At 40.4% G+C, this 22,328-nt stretch overlaps 2 protein-coding genes across 4 annotated transcripts in view; one reads left to right on the top strand and one right to left on the bottom strand.

Moving 5' to 3' along the window:
• Nucleotides 1-296: 296 nt before the first annotated feature.
• pan3 (poly(A) specific ribonuclease subunit PAN3) lies at nt 297-16,088 on the top strand. Of its 2 annotated transcripts, none has more exons than XR_003294723.2 (18): nt 297-1,141; nt 1,962-2,083; nt 3,012-3,084; nt 3,185-3,255; nt 3,405-3,549; nt 3,813-4,030; nt 4,485-4,589; nt 4,719-4,776; nt 5,367-5,528; nt 5,665-5,781; nt 6,159-6,260; nt 10,093-10,258; nt 10,515-10,602; nt 10,738-10,877; nt 11,758-11,887; nt 13,256-13,342; nt 14,693-14,757; nt 14,839-14,908. XR_003294723.2 is itself a non-coding variant. In XM_026291871.1 (18 exons), the coding sequence occupies exons 1-18, from the start codon at nt 802-804 to the stop codon at nt 15,863-15,865; spliced, it is 2,382 nt and encodes a 793-aa protein (XP_026147656.1). In that variant the 3' UTR covers nt 15,866-16,088. The 2 variants fall into 2 exon arrangements, 1 of the variants encoding a protein (XP_026147656.1); XM_026291871.1 differs by lacking the exon at nt 13,256-13,342 and adding an exon at nt 15,725-16,088 and having other exon boundaries at nt 802-1,141; nt 14,839-14,977.
• Nucleotides 16,089-18,545: 2,457 nt separating this feature from the next.
• The window catches only part of flt1 (fms related receptor tyrosine kinase 1), a 30,468-nt gene continuing 26,685 nt past the window's right edge, over nt 18,546-22,328 (bottom strand). Inside the window, exons 21-30 of one of the 2 annotated variants that reach the window (XM_026292045.1) lie at nt 21,990-22,086; nt 21,809-21,906; nt 21,583-21,705; nt 21,209-21,320; nt 21,016-21,115; nt 20,657-20,762; nt 20,413-20,513; nt 20,100-20,169; nt 19,895-19,986; nt 18,546-19,650 (exon numbers count right to left, since the gene is read on the bottom strand). In XM_026292045.1, the coding sequence (XP_026147830.1) occupies nt 19,485-19,650; nt 19,895-19,986; nt 20,100-20,169; nt 20,413-20,513; nt 20,657-20,762; nt 21,016-21,115; nt 21,209-21,320; nt 21,583-21,705; nt 21,809-21,906; nt 21,990-22,086 (1,065 nt within the window). In that variant the 3' untranslated portion in view covers nt 18,546-19,484. The remainder of the gene's footprint in view (nt 19,651-19,894; nt 19,987-20,099; nt 20,170-20,412; nt 20,514-20,656; nt 20,763-21,015; nt 21,116-21,208; nt 21,321-21,582; nt 21,706-21,808; nt 21,907-21,989; nt 22,087-22,328) is intronic. The other variant, XM_026292046.1, reaches the window with a different exon arrangement.

Raw genomic sequence — 22,328 nt, 5'->3', positions numbered from 1 at the left:
TGCAGTGTAAATATACAGTTTGTTCTTCACTATGGATGTAGGTTATAATAAACAAGACTTTGGCTCAGTGGGGGATATGTGGAATAAAAAGTATTGTTTCAATATTAGAATATTAGAACACGGGGTATAAACATCACAAATACAGGAATGTACATTAGAGTCAAATTTTACATTTCGTTTTCTACTCTCAAATATATCAAATGCAAATTTGATGTTTCTAATAAACGGTGTAGTTTTTTGTGCTCTCGTGTATTTGGTGTTTATGTCGTCCAGCGGCAGGATCCACTGCAGCCTTCTATAAATGTCCAGCTGGAACAAACACATCTGGCAGCTGAAAGCCTGGACTACAGAGCAAAGAGGGCTCAAAAACCCTCTCGTCCTTCCGCTGCGCTGCTTGTGTGCAATCCCAGTCTGTGTGCAGCGAGCTCAGCGTGCAGCAGGTAAACACAGGCTGCAACACTTACCCACAATGCAAAGCTAAATGCTAGCTGGTCCTTAGCAGAACCGCCTGAAAGAAAAAAAAAAAAAAAAAAAAAACAACAACGGGCTACTTTGGAGGGAGACAGCTGCATGGACAGCGACAACGAGGGTGGCCAGGGTTCCGCGTGTAATGTTATTTTCTTAATTCAAAGTGCATCCTAGCCTTATAATGTGAGTATTGTGGCGTTGTGGGTGTTATTCGTCAGCTGAAGTGATATTAGTCCGTTTCTTTGGGGGTAAACTGTGTGCAGGCTAGCTCGCTAGCTATCTGCGTCTCTCTATGTTTGAGTGTCTTCCGGCAGCAGCGGCGGCAGCGGTGCCATGAACAGTGGACTCCCAGCTTCAGCTGCTCCGCTCGGGGGTGCCGGGATTCCCAATGTCAAAGTGAAGTTTTGCCGATACTACGCGAAAGACAAAACGTGCTTTTATGGAGACGAGTGTCAGTTCCTGCACGAGGATCCGTCCATGGCGAGCCTGCCGCTGCACGGTGGTGGAGGTAGCCCAGTTCCGTTGTCCATGGCCGCGGGTGGCGGGACGCCAACAGGGTATCCCCTCGGTGGGTCCGCGGCAGCCTGCCCGGGCGGCGGGGGGACCGGTGTGTCCAAGAAGAGCGAAACATTGGGGCCTGCAGGCACGTCCCTGGAGGGGCAGCTGTTAACCAGTGAGTACCCAATACACTAAGTCAAGGCCTCACACGGGGTGGTTGACTGTGACTTTACCTCTAGGCCATGTGGGCTTTGTTAAAATTTAGCCCGAGGATTCACCGAGGCCTTTTTTACACCGAGACAACGTGGGTCACATTTAGCTGCCAAACGTGGCCCAAAGCCCTCGGTTGTTCTCACCTGTTGTCTTGTGAAAAACCTTGTGTACTTGCGGTGTTAATTATGCCCAATAAAACCCTGATATTAGGCTTGTAGCTGCAGCTCAGACCGAGGAGGCCTGATCTTTGTAGGACAAGCTATTAGCCAGCTAGCCACCGGCTAAACTGACGCTCAACTGACCGCTTCAGCCAACACCAACACGGGGTGCTTTGCCTTTGGTGGGGCGTTATTATTTTGAGCCATTTTCACTCCAGTTTAATGCTGTTCATGCCAACTGAAGCGTCGGCGTTTGGTGTAATGTTTGCTAACGTTAGCGTAGCTACTATGTCTGTTCACGAGACTTTGTTTTTGTTTGGTGCGGTGGTGTTTCCCCGACGTAAACAAACAGCCAGAGACACTCGTACGCAGCTAGACAGTCAAAGCGACACACTCCTGCTTCAAGCTGGAGCCGTAGAAATGAACAGTTGTCGCTGGAAGGTGCTATTAAGTCTTATTTAAGTGTCCTCGTGTACATATCACCCCGTGGCTCTCTCTGCAGGAGCCGCCTCCATGCTTTTTAATTGGCAGAGCTAACATTGTCATCACAACTTTCCCTTCTGGACAAATAAAGCACAGCATTTCTCTCTGTCTTTGCTAAACTTTGGTTTCCGTCATCCACAGTCCCAGGGATGGAGGGAGCAACGCTGGGCGATGCCAACCTCACCAACTCTTACTTCAGCAGCAGTTTTATTGGGGTCAATGGCTTTGGAAGCCCAGCAGAGTCTAAATACTCAATGATGCAGGTACAGGAGAGTAGCTGCACATATGTGGTCAGTGCAGTGATAGTTAGTGACCTCTTTTTGTCCTCATTCAGTGTCCTCATTGCTGTTTTTTCTACACTTGCTTATTTAAGCAAATACATATATTAGGGCTGTTAATCGATTAAAATATTGAATTGCATGATTGTCATTATCGCAACTTAATCACACATTTCTATCTGTTCTAAATGTAGCTTAAATTAATACTTTTCAAGTTTTTAATACTCTAATCAACATGGGCATGGACAAACATGGATGCTTTATGCAAATGAATGTTTATTATTAGTGAAACTACCCTAAACATACATCATAAAGAACATTGATAGGTTTGAAAGACAGTAGATATGTTTTTCAAAGAACTTGTTCATGTCTGTTAAACTCATGGGAAAAAAAAGAACATAGAAAAAACACAATTATTTTATTATAGTTATTTTATTATCTTTCTTTGCATTGAGCCAGTTGCCTGTTTACATTTTCAGATGACAGGGCAGCTCGCCTTTTCTGAACATACCCTGACAGTGAAAACAAAATTTCACAAGGTATGGATGTGGCAGGTGTTGCTAAGTATCTGCAGACATCTTTTTGTAAATGGATTTACCGTTCAGAAGACCTTTTTCTTTATCCATTTCTGTTTGCTGCAGCACTTGTTACTGTCGATGGCTGCATTTTTGAATTCTACCACATGCTAGGCCACGGGTCAACAGGAAATGCACGCTGCGTTAATAGCACGTTAATAAAATTAGTGCCGTTAAAATAAGTTTGCGTTAACGTGTAAATTTTGACAGCCCTAACTCTCTCTCTCACACACACACACACACACACACATACACACACATACACATACACATACAGCACTAGTCAAAAGTTTGGACACACTCTCTAACACATCTGTTCTTAATACTGCTTTCTTTAGCGAATGACTACCAGCAGCAGTTCTCCCAGTCTCCTTAATGATGGTGCCAAGAACTTCAGCCACAGTACTCATGGTAAGACTCCCACAGTGCAGTGTTGGGCAGTAGTTAGCACTCATCCACTGAATACTGAAAGCAGCAATGCTCAAGCCTTACAATCTCTGGTCTTCCACAGATCCCATAAACTCCCCAACATCTTCACTCTTCAGTGATTTTGGTGCTCTAAGCATTTCCCAAAGGAGAAAGGTGAGACAACAAGACATGGAAACAAGTTTAAAGTGCTTTTTAAGTTTTGTACTGTTTTTTTGTATGAGTGTTTTTCTTGCCTCTAAAAGCTGCAGCAGCAGTAGTAGAACTGATGCAATTCTTGCACTTCTTTCCCTGTGTGCTACTAGACTCCTAACCCGGCAGCAAGTGAGTTCATCCCTAAGGGAACTCCACGTATGACGACCATGGGTCAGTCCCCTGTCCAGGCGTTTGCCTCACCTCTCTTCCCACATCCTGGTCTCAGCAGTTCCACAGCTGCTGCACTGGCTCCAGGTGGGGGAACTATGAATTGATAAGTCACCCTGTCATACCTGTTTTGCTCCACTTTCTAAGTCACACTGCTTTGTTTTTGGTCTTAAGCACTGAATTTGTATAATTCAGCAAGTTTGGGAATTCCCATTTGTGTGTAGTACCACATGTGCTACTCTTGATAAAAAAGCAGATCTTTCATGCTTTAACTGTCAAACATTTCATATGATTTCAGATTGCTGCATGCCTTCAATTGATGTAATATTTCCTCTTCTTCCCAATTTCAGGCATGTCTTTGTCTGCGGGGTCTTCTCCGCTCCACTCCCCCAAAATTACACCGCACACCTCACCTGCTCCTCGTCGTCGCAGTCACACCCCAAATCCTGCTAACTACATGGTGCCCACCACTGCATCTGACCAGGGTACTCACATTATCCAGAAGGAGACTGTAGGGGGGACCACCTACTTCTACACAGACAACACCCCAGCACCAATGGCTGGGATGGTATGTGCTGTTCGTTGCATTCTGCTTTTTGGTCAAGTAAAAATTACAGACAGGAGTTGGCAATAGACCAGAAGACTGTAAAAGTTAAAAGATGCAACATCACAATGACTTTTGCAGGAACTGATTGTAAACAAGAAAACTGCATTTAAATGTTAAAAAACCTGTAATCTGAGGCACCTTTGGGAGACAGTTCTTGCACACTAAATTATGCACCTTTTTGTTGGCTGCCCTATTTTGTGAAGACATCCTACAAATTAAGACGGGTGTTGGGGCCAACTAGTTGTGCTGTGTGGCTTCTAATGGAATCGTCATCTATCTGAAACTCAATTCTGTCTAGTTTCGTTTCCATCATGTTCATTTTGTAGCTCGAAGCTTATAGTTATTATACATCTATTATTCAGCTGGTTTACATTTCACAATAAATAGGAAGTTGGTTTTTCTGGTTTCATCGCAGGTGTTTCCTACCTACCATATCTATCCCCCCATTGCGCCCCATGTAGCTTACATGCAGCCGAAAGCTAATGCCCCGTCCTTCTTCATGGCTGATGAGCTCCGACAGGTACTATCCCACTTGCCCTTTGTCTTTTTCATAAAACATCCACCTTGTCCTCTGCTCTAGAGGTAATGTCTGATGTGGTGCCCTTGTGTGTGTGTGTGTATGTGTGTTTTTTTTTTTTTTTTTTTTAAGGAACTGATAAACAGACATCTGATAACCATGGCCCAGATTGATCACTCAGAAAACCCAGGTAAAGGGTCAACTCTGTCTCACAACGAAAGGTTAACATTGATTCAATACTTTACCTGTGTACAGCTGAATGAGGCGGGCTTGCAATAAGTATTTTTTTACATTCCATAAATAATGTGTTCTGAGTTAAATGGTTTATGATGATGATGATGGTGTTGATGACCATTTTGATGCTCTGATGTTGATGTTCACAATAAACAAACCAGCACTGCTCTCTTAACCAAATGCAAAGTTTATTTTGGTGCTGATTTCTTAATATCTCTGTGGAAGGGTGTTGAAATATGTCTGTGGTCTCTCTGGGTCTTGCTTCTAGTTGCCCGTAAGGTTTTTTTTTTCTGCCTTTTGTCAGACACAGAGTAATGAGGTAAAGTTGTGAACTGTAAAATTACATATTGGTGCAATTGTGAAAACAAATCACTTGATATTCATAATCTATTTACGACATACAGTCTTAGCCAAGGCACGGCATGTTATTTTTGATATGGCCTATGAGCTAGACCTTTGTGTTTGTGAAGTGCTTTGTGTATCTGTTTTTTTTTTTGTTTTGTTTTGTTTTTTTCTTCTCTTGTGAAACTGCTTTTGTCATTGCAGATGTACCATCTGAGGTGGATAGTTACCACAGCTTGTTCCCACTTGAGCCCCTTCCTCCTCCAAACCGCATGCAGAAGACCAGCAACTTCAGCTACATCACCTCCTGCTACAAGGCCGTCAACAGCAAGGATGACCTGCCTTACTGCTTAAGGAGGATACATGGTAACAAATGTGGTGGAAAGAAATTAATATTAAGCAGATTTCACTGACCCACAATAGCCACTTTGTCAAATAAACACTTATTGTGCTGTAATGTATGTACAGTAATCATCTAAAACGTGTCATAAAATCTATACAGGTTTCCGCCTCGTTAACACCAAGTGCATGATGCTGGTGGACATGTGGAAGAAAATCCAGCACTCAAACTCTGTAACCCTGAGGGAGGTCTTCACCACAAAGGCCTTTGGAGACCACTGTGAGTGTGTAAAACAAGTTTGTGTATGTCAGTTGTGTTTTAATTTAATTTCTTGCTTGTTTCTTATGTATGCAGTCAGTGTCTTTTTGTTTCAGACAATTTATATTTTCTAATTTTTACAATAATTATACATTCACCACTCTTGGTATTTAACAAAAAAGTTTAAGGTACAGTGATATAATTGTTAGAATAATATTGTATTTAAACTTTTAAGAAAGTTAGCCAGAGTGACGATGTACCCAGCTCCTCACATTGTATGGTCTCATGATGGTACAGTGATGGACAAAGTGGCCAAAATTTGCTTTGACTGTTGCTGATTGCTTCATTTTCTGAACTCCAGCTTCTGTCGTCTTTTTTTTTTTTTGTTTTTGTTTTAGCATTGGTGTTCTCTTATGATTTCCATGCTGGTGCAGAAACCATGTTCAGCAGACACTTCAATGACCCTGCAGCAGACTCGTACTTCACCAAGAGGAAGTGGGGTGAGTTTTTTTTTTTTTTTTTTTCAGTCCCTTCCCCGTGTGCACTGAAATAGACCAAGCATCACCTCAGATGTTGGTCTGTACTCCGTTGGTTCACACATTTTGAGTTGTTTTTGTTTGCTAATGAACTCATTGGCCTTGGTTTCTATGTGTGTGCATGTTCATGTTTGCAGAGTGTGGTCGGATCTGAATCTGATCTTTGATGTAGGCTGCATAAAAAACATGCATTAAAACTTTAAATTTACACATTTTCAAAGAAGTTCAAATTGTTTGAAACTATTCTTGGGGATTTGTGAGGCATCATAGAGCATTTAAATGATTGGAGTCTCAAAAGCATCCTGGTTTGACAGTTGGCATGTGTGTCTGTGCAAGACAGACAAAAGGACTTTCAGAAAACTGTGGCTGAAACTGATCTTAGGGCAGGTGCTGTATGACCTACCTACAGGAATGCAAACAGAGGAAGCAAAAGCAAAGTCTGTAGCAAACACTGTAACAAACCACAATGAAGGAAAACTAGCTTGTTCTAATGCAATTGCATAGGGGAGCATACTAAAATTTTCCCAAAGGCACTGGATCATATAGTTAAAATGTATTTCTTTGTGAATTGCCTTTTGGGAAACAAACATTTTGGCCAACTCTTTCATTCTCAGTTTGAGATCGTGGCATCTGTTGCACAATACGCACCCTAAGTTTGTCGCTTCATTTTCATTACCTAATGTAATCTTGGTGGTAAGCATTACAACCTGCTATTAATAAGACAAATTTCTGCAGTCAGTAAACATGATTTCTTGGGACAGTATGTTGCATTTGATCATTTATTTTGGTTATAGTGGAGTTGCGGTGGTATGCGCCCTCTAGGTGGGGCTTTAGGTTACAACAGGGGTGTGCTTTGATGGTTATATATACTGTATAAATATTGGTATGTATGTATGGTACCACACTGATAGCATGGAGAGTTTTGTGAAAGAACTGCCAAGTAAAGCAGACAATGAACCAACACTCAAAGTTCCAAATGTTGCAGGTAAAGCACTATGGTTAAGAGAAATCAATGTGTTGCACATCTCAAGCTGAAGCTGAAGATGTTAAGACACGGCTTTGGCAACTTCTGTTGGTTCTTTAGGAAAAAACTAGCCTAGCATACCTGGCAGTCACTTTACTGAAACAGCAAATGTGCTTTTAGATGCTCAACTCATCTCCAACATAGTACCTCCAGAGTCGTCGAGTGTAAACTGTTTTTGATAGAGCAACAACCAGCAAGACCATTGCTTTGTGAAACAACACTGCCACAATGTCTATTTATGATATGTCAAAGATAGAAAACAGCTGAATGCAAGGACGAAGACAGCAGTTTTACTTTGTAATTGACTGAAGTGCCACAAAACATTTTACCTGCACAAGGGACCCCAGCAGGAAAAGTTTAACTACTTCTTTAGGGAATGTTGATGTTTTTCATTGAAATGACTGAAAATTGTGCCTTTAAGAAGGGTTTGTCCTCAAGACAAAGACGACAAGAAGTTGACAGTTTGAGGTTTGGTTTGAAAGTGTCACGGTCACCACACAGTAACATCCTAAGTACTATTATGTCTTTTATGTCTGTTTATTCAGTTTAACTATTTCTATTTACAAAACTACACACCTCTTACTATGAACTCACAGAATGTAAGTCATCACTTTTCACTCTTGTTCATAGCCTCTTGACAAAGCATCTGCCATGATGGTATTCTGTCCTGTAATGTCTAACTTCGACACTATATAGTTGCAATGCTGGATTCCAATCAAACACGTTTTTTTGAAACTTTGCAAGAAATAACAAAAGATTGTGGTCTGAGTACACTACAGCCTTGTCTCCACTAGATACATAACACATTAAAGTGCTTCATAACAAATACCAGAGCTAAAGCGTTCTTCTCAATTGGTAAATAAGCTCTCTGATGTCTTTTTAAGATTCATTGAAAAGTAAGCTACTGGCCTTTCAAAGCCATCCTCTCCAGCCTACAGCAAAACTATTTTTTTTTTTTTGTTTGTTTGTTTTTTTCGGGGGAGGGGGATTATTTCTTTTCACATGGACCCAAAAATAAATGAATCAGTCAGAAGACTTTTTTAACGATTACGAGCACTTAGGTCACACAGATTTGCAAAGAAGACAGAACAAATCCCTCTATTTGCAGTAATGTTTTATACCTGAGAAGGATATGAGAAACTTCATGGGAGTAATTACAGATAAACTGTGTTTTGCATTTTCAACCTTGAAGACACCAATGTGGCTTTGTACAGTCTCTGGGAATGACTATCGTAAAATCCTCCTAGAGCTAAATGTTATCTAAGTTCATGAATGAAAACGGTGTACCCTTTATTTTACCATCAGTGCCAACTCCTATCTCACAAGCATCCGTTGCCAGTGCAATCTCATGTAAATCAGGAGCCCTCATCATGGGAGTGCTGGACAAGAAGCTGCATAGAGATAAAGAGTTAGAGAATCCACACAGACCTGAAAATGGCTAAGATGCGTGTGAGTAAAAGGCACCTGGAACTCCAGTATAGCTTGGACCCTTTGCCTCTTACAGAAGCACTACTCAACATCCAACTGGATGACACTAACAGGTTATAGCACTCCTTTTGAAATTCACAATTAGGAGTGTCCACAAGTCCTGGTGGTTTAACAGTCTCAAACTTCTGATCTTATAGTCACTACATCTGACCATGTCATCAGTGTATGTCACTCTTTGCTAACCCCTGGATTTAACCTTTTGAGGGTTGCTGGACCGTTCTCCACTGCAGAATGTCAAAACTGTAAGCCAACAAACACTGAGACTTCATCACTTTGTAGTACCAGTGTGCTACAATCTCCCTTTTTCTGTGAGGACGATACTGGTTGGGGATGTTGTTAGCCACCGTGGTCTTGCCAACATCCACATCATGTGCAGCTCTATCTTTGTCCTTCCTGGCACACAATAATATTGAATTTAATTCAATCACCTGAACTACATTCTGCTTCTGGGACTCTAACCATAACATAATTCAGATCCAACACACTCTATGGGACTGGAAAACCTGGGTGTAGCTGTCCTCTTGGTCAAAAGCTCAACACCAAAAACATGTCTCCTGGATCAAAAGTTTGCCCAATTGCCTTATGATCATACCCGCTTTTGCTTTTCAACCACCTGACAGATACGGCAGCGATGACAAAACATCACATTGTTGCAAATACCTGGCCAGTAAGAACGACACCTTGTCTAGTATTTGTTCTCATATGTACTGCAGATACTGAATTGTGATCTAAACACAAAACTTTCAGGTCAGTAACGGTGTGGAAAAGCCTGTTTGCTCATATGTGGCCAAGTCTGCAACTGCTGTTCTCATGTGTGACCTCCATTTCAATGATCATGGGTGGAGTACCATTTTGGCACCTTTGTGGCTTCCTGCCAGTTGTTCTTGGCATATGGTGTTCATCCACTTATTCCACCATCCATGAGGTTGTATTGACCATCAGGATTATGCTGCAGAGTTTTCCACCGTCTGTCCAAGGGGAGCTCTGGTGTATATTCATCAGTTCATTTAGTAGTTAACAGAAACTCACAATTCAAAAGCAAAGCTTCCTCTTTTACAAGAAGAGGGTGAAGTGTTACAAACAGCATACATGCCCCAATCCATGAGCTTTCTCTCTATTTTCACTTCGACAATGTGACATTTCTTAAAATGTCACCAGCGGTTAGCCTACGCCAATGACTGACAGCTTATTCACAATAATATTGAAAAGCAAATTAGAAAATGACACAAGTAATATATAATCCTTCGTGCGCCATTTTGAGATAAAGCATATCTCCGTGTGCAGGACAACATGAGCCGCCCCCGCCACGGCAGCATGCTGGTCTGCTCCCTGAGTCTCTTATCTGGGCCTACATTGTCCAGCTCAGCTCGGCCTTGCGCACCATCCACACTGCCGGCCTGGCCTGTCGTGTCATGGACCCCAGCAAGATTCTCATTACTGGCAAGACCAGGTATACGCACACAGACATTTTTCAGTCAACTTCATCATTCAGCATGGGTAGATAAAGGTTGATTCGAAAACCTGTCCCATATAACCCTAAATGGAGGTGTATAGAACATGAATTTCTATTTGCAGCTCAGAAGGTGTAGATATGATTATCTGTAAATACAGAAAAAGCAGAAGAGTAATTTCTTCCTTTTTTCAGAACTACGTATGTTTACACACATCCGCACAAAGCAATGCTGATTATGTTCTTATCTCTGCAGGTTACGGTTGAACTGTGTTGGGGTGTTTGACGTCTTAACATTTGACAACAGTCAGACCAATCATCTTGCGCTAATGCCACAGTACCAGGTACTTTCCATGACGATGCCTCCTTGGGGATAGTTATGCAGGAAAATACATGACAGATTAGTTGTGAACACCAGATTGTATCCACTTGTAGTTGATGTTGATATGAATTTTTCTGTTATGTGTTTTGTCATGTAGCAAGCAGACCTAGTGTCTCTTGGCAAGGTGGTGCTGGCATTGGCATGTAACTCCCTTGCTGGCATTCAAAGAGAGAACCTGCAGAAGGCCATGGAGCTGGTGTCTATCAACTACTCTTCTGACCTCAAGAACCTCATTCTGTAAGAAAGGAAAGAGTACAGCTTGTGTCATGCATATAAATGTTTTCACATTCTCTCAAATTTTGCATAAATGTGAAACTTGCCTTTATTAGAGGTGGACACAGTCCAGAGAGCAGCTGGACTAAAAGGTTTGCACCTGCCTCAGGTTTTGAACAATGACCTTTTATCTGTACCTGACAGCAGTGATCTGTTGCCACCCCATGTTCTCATGCTGTGGATTGAACACATTATTTGTGGTCTTCCCTTTGACAACAGACATCTTAGTTTCCCTAGTCCCATGTAATAATGTTTTAGGATACAAAGTGAATGTGCATAATCTTCAGTTGTGGTTGTATTGCGATGGCTACAGGGTGAGTTAGACCAGACATTTTTCAAGTTTGGAGCATGTGTGCTCCTCAAATGTTACATGTTGCCTGGGTCTGCATTTGTGGTCTGTGATCTGTAGTCGTACATGATGCTGTAGTCACCCAATTATCCAGTATAACAAAGCCAAACAAATCTGGAATCTGATCCAATAATATTCTTTCATCTGATTAAATTAAGAATATCCTATAAATTAAAGCCTTAACATTGTAATGGTGCAAACATATTGGTATAGGAGAACTTTAGGTGCCAATGTTTTGGGTTTATTAAAATTTGAAACTGGTAAGTTGAAAAGATAGCTGCCCAGACTGTCCAGTTTTAATGGTGTTTACATTATGGCCTTTCATACCGAAGTAACTCAAAATTTAGACATAAAATGGCTTCTTTAAGACTTGAGTGTTGGCATGAAAATCACTTTTCTCTCATTTACTAGTTCAATGGTGTGTCTGTGAGAATGCACAATGGTATCTGACCTTTTAACTCACCTGAAGATAAACTCTGTTTATTGTATATTCAGGTATCTGCTGACTGATCAGTCTCGCCTACGCAGTGTCAATGACATTATGCCGATGATTGGAGCTCGGTTTTACACACAGCTGGATGCATCGCAGATGAGGAATGATGTCATTGAAGAGGACTTGGCCAAGGTATATGAAGGAAAAGACATGGAGACAGTTTTTTTTTTTTTTTTTTCTTTTTTTTCTTTTTTATTTCACAGAAGGCTTGATATTTTAAGGTCGTGGTCAGAAATGAGGTATTGGTTTACTTAGCTAAAAGGGAAGTTGTGTGCACATAGGATGTTGTATGGCATATTGGCCTTGAATTTAGTGTTATTGTTGTTGAGGTGTGAATGTGTGAAACAATAAGCTTTCATCTCATCTCGCTTACTTGTTGTTAATTGACATAGTTTACTCTTTACATCCTAACTCTACACGTTTGTGTTTGAAAATGAGCATTTTCAGTTTCTGCCCTTATCAGGTGTGCAGGGGATTTTATCAATACTGCAAAAATGCAGAATTCAAAAGGGAAGACATCGACCATAAAAATCCACTGAACAGCTGAAGATTAAATCAAGGAAATACTTTTCAGTTGTAACAGTCTATTGCAGTTGAAAACACAGTAGCTTTCTGTCCAAGCATGCCTGTGATGTATTGATATGATGGAGGGGTGTGTGAGTGTGTGAGTGTGTGAGTGTGTGAGTGTGTGAGTGTGTGAGTGTGTGAGTGTGTGAGTGTGTGAGTGTGTGAGTGTGTGAGTGTGTGAGTGTGTGAGTGTGTGAGTGAAGTGTTTCCTGTTTTGTAGGCCATCTTTGAGTTACGCGTTAGCATACCTGCACACGGGACATAGTGGCAGTGATGTTTAGGATACTTTTTTGTTGACAAAAGCTTTAACAATCTGAAACTAAAGAAACACATTTTTAGAAGATCTGCTTGAGGACCAAGAGAGCCCGTGTTTAAAGTTGAGTTTAGCTGGACTGTAGCGTGTCACATTCAAGGGCAACCACTGTGGTCGCACCATCGCAACTCCACTGTCGTGTCAAGCTGCCTGTGGGTGTTATTTCAGTTTTTAACTCATTACTTACTCATTAACAGGTTAACACTGACTTTTTAAAAAGAAGTGATTGCATTCTGATATATAGCTGTGTGATATCGCATAATAGTTGAATTATGTTTTTGGCAAGAATAAAACAATTTTTATATAGGTTCTTATCCCAGTGGGCTTTGTGTAGTGTGGTAGGCTTGTTCCCATATCTCAGCAGTTAGATTTAGGAGGGTAATGTTATGTTATCACAGTGGATATAAATAATTATCAGAATGTCAGATTTAAAACTAAGGTTATAGGTTAAACCAGTCTCTGTTAGGTTTTGTTTTGTTTTGTTTTTTTTCAGAGAAAAAAATTATAAGTTTAGAGTTGCAGTGGCAGAAAGTTCTTGAGGGTATCGTCCTAAATACATATTGGAGGAAGCCAACATAAATGGCTCTTTGGTTTTCAATTATTTTCACTTTGTCCAACAGTGCAGAAAACGTTTGACAGGGTGAGACAGGCAGAGAGGAGGAAGAGAAAGGAGAGACAGGAGTAAATTAAATCTGCAGAGACGGAAGGTAAGCTATATGTTGTCAAATTAATCTAAGGTGGAGACAGAAACATCAGGTTTTTGTCATATCTGTAGGTGCACGTGTTCAGAAGTGCAGTAGTTCACTCTAAGCTTTTTTTTAATAAATTAGGTGATCTAGCTGTCTAGGAAAGTCTACAGTGGGTGTTGATGTTTAGGAGGTTTCTGAATTCACTGTTGACTTTGGAGTTGTTTGCTGTTGTTCATTTAATTCATTCTCGGACGAGAGACTGCAAACAAAAGCAAAAGTATTAAGAAGAAGAATGCAGCTTTTTCTGGTTAACTTTCGGTAAGGAGGAAGTTTGTTGTGGAACCTGTTAGGAACAGGGCCCAGAACCATGTATGGAGAGAATATCAAGTGAAAGCTTTCTGTTTTTGATCATGTTCCCTGTAGGAATGAGTAGTTATTATTAAGTGATTTATTGTTTTTGTTTTCTCACATAAACCTTCAGTGATGAGAAAAAGTATGTCAGCCCGTTATCAAAGTCACATGTAGAGACAAACACAATGTGCTTTAGCTGGTACCATGTCATTAGCGAACACAGCCATTAATTAAAACCCATGAATTTAATAACTGGGTGGACCTCCTTTGGCAGCAGTAACCTCGGACAATATCTTCTTGTAGCTGTGGATCAGACTGGCACAATGTTCAGGAGCTATTATGCACTGTTTTTCTTTAGAGTCGCTTCAGTTGAGCCATTTTGTCAGGATGTCTGGTGTGAACAGCTCTTGGAGCTCATTTCACAACATCTATCTCTTTCATCTCTTGAGTTAAGGTCTGGACTCTGAGTAGACCATTTCAATAAAGAATTTTCTTTGAAGTTATTCTGTGGCAGCCTTTGGGTCATTCTGCATTACCCCACATCTTAGCTGATAAAAAGACACCCTTACATTATCCTTTAAGATACCTTGAGGAGTTTTGGGAATTAATGTCCACCTCGTTGGTGGCAGCTGTCCAGTCTTAGAAGCAGAAACCTGTGAAGAGTGCACCCTGCTCTGTAATTTTCATATCTAAGACACACAATCTGAAATGTGAACAATCTCAACAGGGTCTTTAAGCATTTACCTGTTAATCTGCTGAAAAACAGTGTTAAATGCTTGATGTGAAAGAATTTTTTATTTTTTTTAAATAACTTGACCTTTACAGCTTTCAGCAGCTGAATATTTTCTTCACTTGTGCCAGTTTCAAAATTTATTTTCAATTAAAGTTGAATTTATCTGTTCAACTTCACTGGTGTTTCCACCAGTACAAACCCTGTGCAATTGAAATCTGGATGCAGCCACCAAAATTGAAAAGTGTTGGCCTGTATGACTAAAACTAATGTTTGCTTATTTGCAGGAGGTGCAAAATGGTCGTCTCTTCCGCCTGTTGGCCAAATTGGGCACCATAAATGAGAGGCCAGAGTAAGTGCACTTGTGCTAAGGTTCATCAGTATGTGGTTTATATTCTCTTATCATTTGGTGACTTTGTGTTGTTCAAATCAGATTTCAGAAGGACCCAACATGGTCAGAGACGGGCGACCGCTATCTCTTGAAGCTTTTCCGGGATCACCTGTTTCACCAGGTGACAGAAGCTGGGACACCTTGGATCGACCTCAGCCACATTGTCTCCTGCCTCAACAAAGTCAGTGAACTTTTTTTCTTCCTGTCTTTATTACTTTGATATTGTGATATGCAGCATTTGGACACGTTGGCCTTTGTAATGAACAGTAATTCATACACGGTGTGTATGACCTGGTCATATTAAGTGACCAGTTTTCAGAACATATTGTATATTTTCATATGCAAAGGCATTTGTTGACTTATTGCAGTATAGAGAGAGTAAAGGTCATACTATTGACTAGCTTCCATTAATGATAATCAGCTGGTCCTGGGCAGTTGTTGGCAAAATGATTAAAAACCTGATCTCCTCTGAGCTTGTTAATCTTATTAGCCCACATCTTAATTTTCTGGTACACTTAAGATGTTTTTTCTCAATTCTCTTGTTCCTCGTCTGACTGTTTAAGCCTTTAGCTTTGACAGATTGCATTTCACATGCCTGAAATGTATTAATAGCCATATAACTTCAGCACTTGCTAGTTAATCCACATATATTATGTCAGATATACCAACTTTATTTGGGTGCAAAGGAGTTTGTAGAAATTTGAAATCATGTTCCATCACCATAAAATTAGGACTCTAAATTATTTCTAACATCAACCTACGTATTATTTTCTAAAAATGGTGAAAATGACAATTTCTTTTCATGGTTTTCATTAATCCTTTATTTAAAAACAAAATTGTTCACTTTGCATGAAATTCTGATGTCAGAATATAACTTACTTTTTTTTTTTTTTTTTTTTTCTTTTTTTTTTAATACTGACTTCCTTAGCTGGATGCAGGTGTTCCAGAGAAGATTAGTCTGGTGTCTCGGGATGAGAAAAGTGTCTTGGTTGTGACGTACTCAGACCTGAAGCGCTGTTTTGACAGCACCTTCCAGGAGCTGCAGGCTGCCGCCTCAGGCTCCCTGTAGCGCCTTTAGAGACCCAGGGTGGGACTGCCCGGACCTCAAGCAAACTATTGCACTACAGCGGAGGACCAGGCTCATTTAAATGACATCAGCATGGCGAAGGCAGCAGGGCAGGGCTTTCGTGAACTTCAGTCACATACACTGACTCTGTCCACCAGTAAGGCTTTTTCTAAACGTGTTTTTTTTTTTGTTTTTTTTTTGTTTTTTTTTCTAAATCCCACAGCTGAAATCAAAAAGGAAAAGGAAAAAAAAACAGGACAGTCTTTTTTCTTTGTTTTTAAATTTGGGGAACAAAATGAGAAAACACCTGAGGTTTTTAACTTTTATCCTGCTTTTTTTTTTTTTTTTTTTTTTTTTTTTTTTTTTTTTACAGCCAGGTTTTATTTTTTCTGAGGAGGATGCACTAAGATTTAATTTTTTTTGTTTAATTGTAATTATTTTTATGATTATGTGTGAATGGCCTACAGGGTGCACAGAGTGCTAATGTCACACAGACGGACAAAAACACCAGAGCAGACTCAGAAATGGAAACAAAAAACTAAATCTAGCTTTTTATTGACTGCATTTTTCAACTGACTGGAGGTCACATCCTTTCATTCTGGTGCACTAGGAGATGGGACACACCACCTGATGCTTTTGTTGGGGCAGGCTGTCACCTGTTAAATGAAATGGCTTGCCCAGTTTTGCCTTGGTTATTGGTTCCCCTTCAGAAAGGACAAACCACTTGGGTGGGTGGGAAGGGTTCTTTAAACTGGAAAAATTTATTTGGATTTCTGACATTTTAGTTCAGGAAATTGTGGACTCATGTTTGGGGTGGGTGGGCTAGCATAGACTGCTACGTGGGGGGTGAAATGGGTGGCTTCTGTTAAGTGCTGTGGAGGGGATGTGTTATCCTGATGTGATCTACCGGGTGTTTGTTGATATGCAGAAACCACCTTTGGTTGATGCTTGTCATCATAATACAAACTCTTTAGGGATGGGTCTTTTTGGTTTGGCTGGCCAGCACTTGGGAGTAGACCATGGGTGCAGCTTCTTTGAGGTTGAACCACAGCTGCCTCTTTGTGGAATGTCCTTATTTTGTCCCGCAACTGTCTTCCTGATCCCAACGTCCCCCTTTTCTCTGTCTCTTTCTCCCCTCTTTTACTTCCTAATTCTCCCAAACTTCACTTCCCCTCATGGGGTCAGGGTCCCTCTACCTTTGGAAGAAAGTGATGCTTTTTGTGATTTTTCTAGCAGTTTTTTTTTCCTCTTGTCCAGGAATGCATGATGAGAAGAGGGAAGGCAATTCATTTTTGCCTCAATTCACCTCTTTATTATTGTGTGGACCAATTCCGGCAGGGGAAAGGGGAAGGAATAGAGGGCAAAGGAGATTAGGAACAGGGCACCAACAGTCTTTGTGTTACTGGATGGATGATCTGGATTTCTCTCAGGACAATGAACAGCTGGAGGGACCCAATGACTGAATGTTTTTGGCTGTCATTGGCCGCTACCAGATAGATGAGCTACAGAGGAATTGGTGGGATGTCTTCAGATGGAGGTTTAGGAAGTTAATGGCACTGTTGAGATCATGCTGTGAGGTATTTTTTTTTCCCCCTTAGGCACAATTCTATATTGAGTTGATGATTTAAATCTAAATTGTTGACAGAAGTAATTTGTTGCAGACCCCAAGAAGAAATAATCCCAGCTTTGTCAAACCACTGTTCTTGATTCCTCTGATTTCATCTTGTTCTCAGTAGCTTTTTTTGAATGTGTGCAAAATGTAAGACTGGTGAACACCAGGATGTGAACCACACGGTCAAATATGAAAACCAATCAAGGTGAACGGCATAATCAAGCACAGTGTCTTTACGTAAATGAAGTCCGAGTTTTTGGAGGCAACAAACCTGCAGGGAGCTGGTTTTGTTAGATCATGTACTACTTCCTCTCCTCTGTTTTTGTAAAATGAACAGACAAAACATTTGGTGAATGTGGTGCTTTAGAAAACCCTCAAAACACAGACATACTTTCAGATGCACACACATGCTCCCAACTTGGCCTATACAATGTTAGTGCTCATATCACTTCATATTCCACGTTATAACACACACTCCAGTTAATATTAGTGATAATGTTCTTCTCCCCCCCCCCCCCCCCCACATCAACACACCTACAATCACCGTCTTAGTATGTTTTATGCCCCTCTTGTGTTCATTGTCTCAGATTTTGCAATATTTGTGTGTACAGCAGTATTTTAATAAAGAATACCAAAACTTATACAAGAGGGATGCCGTCTCTGTTTTTTATAGTTACGGCTGTAACAATTATGAATTTATATGGGGAGATCTCTTAGCATTAAATTAACATGTGGGTTATTTTACTATACAAAGTTAATCTTCAATGAATAATTTTCAGCTGAAAATACAAGTAAATTGAATGTGCTCTGCCACACTGCACGTTTGTTTCTGTAAAAACTAGAAAATGTTTTAATATTTTATTACATTCCTAATTATTTTCAGGAGAAGCTGAAAAGAAGAAGTGTTACTACTTTTTCAAGTTGAGTTATTAAAGATCTGTCAGTCAACTAATCATTTCAGTCGAAAGATGAAAACACGACACTGAAAGGATCTTCATGTATTAAATGCCATTTGTAAATAAAAATAGACCCAAACAGGACAGGTTTTTGGTAAATGCTAAATGACATGACTTGTATTTATATAAAAGGATATTTAATATAGAGTTGATGCGCTCAGCTGCCAGTTTATCAGGTTATTTCAGTTTATGAAGGTTATAATGTGTTTGATTTGCTTCTGTCAACACTTTTTAAAAGTGTTGACTGAAGTTTATGGTCATTTGCGGGCTGTTTATTGTATAGCATTTTACTGAAGGGTGTTTTGAATATATTAAAAAATGAATATTCAATATTATTGGGCAAATCAGGACATATTTTACAACCAATTCAATTGATCTCTTTCACAAAATATTTGAATGCAGGATGTTTGTGTCTTCATTTTCTGGGGGTACCTAATAAACTGGTAACTGAGTGTAATTTACATTCATAAAAGGTCAGATACAAACAAACTTTAATTGATTAACAAGTGATTGATCTATTAAATGATTACAGCATTAAAATAAATACAGATAGATAGATTCTAACACATACTATATTTCTTTTGGTAGTAACTTTATCCAGCATATAGATGGTGTGTAAGAGGAGCAGTTATTTCATACAGCAGTGTTCCTCTTCACAAAGCTCAGAGCATGTGGTACCTATATAATAAGCTGTAATAGTTGTAGATTGGTAAATACATTCAGTGTTAAGTTCATAGCATAAGTACTGGCAGGCAATACTTAGCTGCTCTAGTAAGAGGTGTGTGGAAATGTTTTAATAGCTGATAATTGTAAGGAGGCTTTAATGTACAACAGCTTGTGATTTTTTTTTTTTAAATCAGAAAATCAAACGTATCTAATCTAAAGAAATTATCATTTTGGTTGAAGAAGGAAAAAGTAAAACTGCTGGGATGCAGAACGATATGTGGTCCTATTATGAGGTAGCGGATGCAAACAGCAAGTGTCAAAAAAAGCAGTCATATAAAAATATGTTTACCCTGTGTAAAGTTGTCCGAGCCGAATACAAGAGCTGATGCTAAAGGGAGGGATAGAGAAAGGCAGAGTTGTAGGCCGGAGGAGGAGAGTTGCCCCCGTCTGACTCCCAGTCACATGGGAGGAAAGACGGCTCATCATCATGGAGACCTGCAGTGTTGTTGTGCAGGAAGGGCATCTGGTTGTCCTGGCAACTGAAGCGGAAGAATCTACATATAAAAATATAGATTAAGAATCAGTGTGTGGTTTATTGTGTAGTAACAATAAACGACAGTCATTCATTGACTAATTGTCGATTTATGGTTTACATTTGCATCTAAAAACATACAGTCATCTTTTACAAGATGTCTGTAGGACCAAAGGAGGGCCGATTTAGAAAAAGTAACCTTGCAGCTTTCTTCATTTGAGAAAAGGGAAGTCAAGTGTTGCAAGTTTAGAAATAAAAGTCACCACCTGCTGAGTTTCTTGTTCTTGGTGCATTTATTCCAAGTGATGTGCTTCAGCTCCTCAGAGGGCAGGACCATGCCACTGTCACTCTGCTCATCCTGAAGCAAAAACAATGCAAACATCAGATTATTGAAATCTGGCAAACGAAGACGCATTTTTGTCGCACTCTGTGTGTGTGAGAAAGTAAGCAGAAGTGAAGGTGTTTTCTTACATCAGGTTTGTCTGGCATCTCGCAGGGCAGTTCCTCAAATGTCTGAAGTGTGGCCATACCCCTCATGTAACTGTTGGATTCAAATTCAAAACATTAGTTGGAAATTTCTCTACTTTCTCAACCTGAGTCTTGTTGTTTCTCTATTTAGTTTCAGTTACCTTGCCATCACTTTCACATCTGCATCTGTGTTGTTATTTTTGTAATTTTTTTCATGTTTAATTATAACATCTTTAGTGAAGGTGCACTGGGTCAGACCTGTATAATTTGGTCTAAATTGCACAATGCTTCATGTTCTCTCTCGTGTTATGTTTACCTCAGGTTTGTGACTGCAAGTGGGTTTTCTTTGAAGCTCTTGCTGCAATTTGTGTCTCCAGTCATGAAAGATCCCAGAGGAATATAATCTTTCCCATCCTGCTGAAAACATCCAAACCAGAGGGCGCTTTGTAAGAGCTTGTTTTGTGAGACATTAGTGTCTTTGTCTTTTTGTGGAGCTTAATGGAAATATTGAGGGAGCATCTTTGGACCACAGATAGTAACTTGATAAGCCTATAACTGACCTGCTGAACTTTCGCCTGCAGCAGGTCTCCCAGAGTCTCCACAAGGTCTGTGAAGGTGGGTCGGTCAGAGGGACTGGCCTCCCAGCATGTCAGCATTGTGCTGTAGCTGTGCACACAAACATATGGGTATGTTACTTCATTTTTAAGTCAAAACATTAATAGTATCACAGTCTGGATCATTACTGATGATAAAAAAGGTTTAAATTTGGGTCGTTCCTCCTGCAGTAAATGTCTGGCAGCAAAGCAAATTTTGTTTATTGGTTTTATAACAAAGCTGTTGAAGTTGAATGCTGAGCTTCCTCATTGCAATACCCCTTTGACCCCGGCTGATTTCAGTGGCTTAAAATATATCAACCCACATCTCAGGGGTGCTGTACTCTGGTGCCCGCATCCTCGTCCCCCCTTTGAGTCTGTGGCAAAACTCCTCATCTATGTGAAGACCAGGGTATGGGGAGGCTCCTGTTGGACAGGTACACATATGTTGTATGTTTAACTAAACATCTCACAGAGCTCTGTTTCATTCACCTTCTGTATATGCACAGTGACTCTTACCCAAAGAGAAGATCTCCCACAGCAGAATGCCATAGGACCATACATCACTCTGGGTGGTGAACACCTTGTCAAAGATGGACTCTGGAGACATCCACTTCAGAGGCAGGCGGGCCTAAACCGACCGGAGCACAGGAGCAGGTTTACAAAACACTATTTACGTGAGGAAACACTTAAAATTGAAAAGGCCAAAAAGGTTGACAATAGGGAAACAATGACGAGCATAATTTCCACAAGTTGCATTACACACACACTTTTGGTTTATTGTTTCAGGTATAGCATTTTAACACTTACTGCATTTTCACAGTTGTATGTACTGAAAAACCTAAATAATCCTTCCCGCCTGAATACTGAAATACATTTTCATATATACACACATCTCCCTTGCGGACATAGTCGGGGTCTTTGTAGATATCTCTGGCCAGGCCAAAGTCGCAGATCTTCACCACTTTATTGTCAGAGAGCAGAACGTTCCTGGCTGCCAGATCTCTGTGAATACACTGATGTAGGCACAAAGAGACATTCATAAAGACAATAACAAAATGTATGAAACACACACACACATCCGCGCATGCACACCCACTCTGGAGAGAAGTGTCAGACCTTGCGAGAGGCCAGAAACTCCATTCCCCGTGCCACCTGGAAGCTGAAAGAGATGAGATCCTTCAGAAACAGAGGAGAGTTGGAGGCGGAGCTGGGATCTGGAGGAAAGGGAAGGGACAGACAGATGTAAAAGAGCAGTTTGAATTTTAACAAACAAATGTTCACTAAGCGCCTGTCATACCAACGCCATTCTCTTTCTTTTCCTCCTGATGTGTTCTAGCATCACTCTGGATGTCAGGTATCTGACAACTCGACCCTCCATCCTTCTTTTCAGCCAACTGAGAAATAAATCAATTCATTATCACACACTGAGCAAAAATGTTAAGAAGAGGTTCATTTGTCCTTTGAAATTTGTTAAGAGGTGTTGGTCAGTTCATTGAATGGTATAAGAGAGAAAATCATAAAGACCTTTTGCTCTTTGAAAATTTGCATTTGAGGCGACAGTTTTTAGTTATGTCTAAGCATGTGAATAAAATAAGGAAGTAAACACCCTGCTCAAGAACTGATAATATCTTTGAAC

Source organism: Mastacembelus armatus, chromosome 20, assembly GCF_900324485.2.
Source record: "Mastacembelus armatus chromosome 20, fMasArm1.2, whole genome shotgun sequence".
Classification (NCBI taxonomy): domain Eukaryota; kingdom Metazoa; phylum Chordata; class Actinopteri; order Synbranchiformes; family Mastacembelidae; genus Mastacembelus; species Mastacembelus armatus.
This window is presented reverse-complemented; position numbering and strand designations above follow the sequence as displayed.

What these genes read in the sequence shown, in the direction of transcription:
- pan3 (XM_026291871.1), top strand. Translation starts at nt 802, where the DNA reads ATGAACAGTGGACTCCCAGCTTCAGCTGCTCCGCTCGGGGGTGCCGGG. An exon ending in CTTCAGCCACAGTACTCATG is followed by an intron (nt 3,085 to 3,184) that starts GTAAGACTCCCA and finishes GGTCTTCCACAG; the next exon opens with ATCCCATAAACTCCCCAACA. An exon ending in CTGCTTAAGGAGGATACATG is followed by an intron (nt 5,529 to 5,664) that starts GTAACAAATGTG and finishes AAATCTATACAG; the next exon opens with GTTTCCGCCTCGTTAACACC.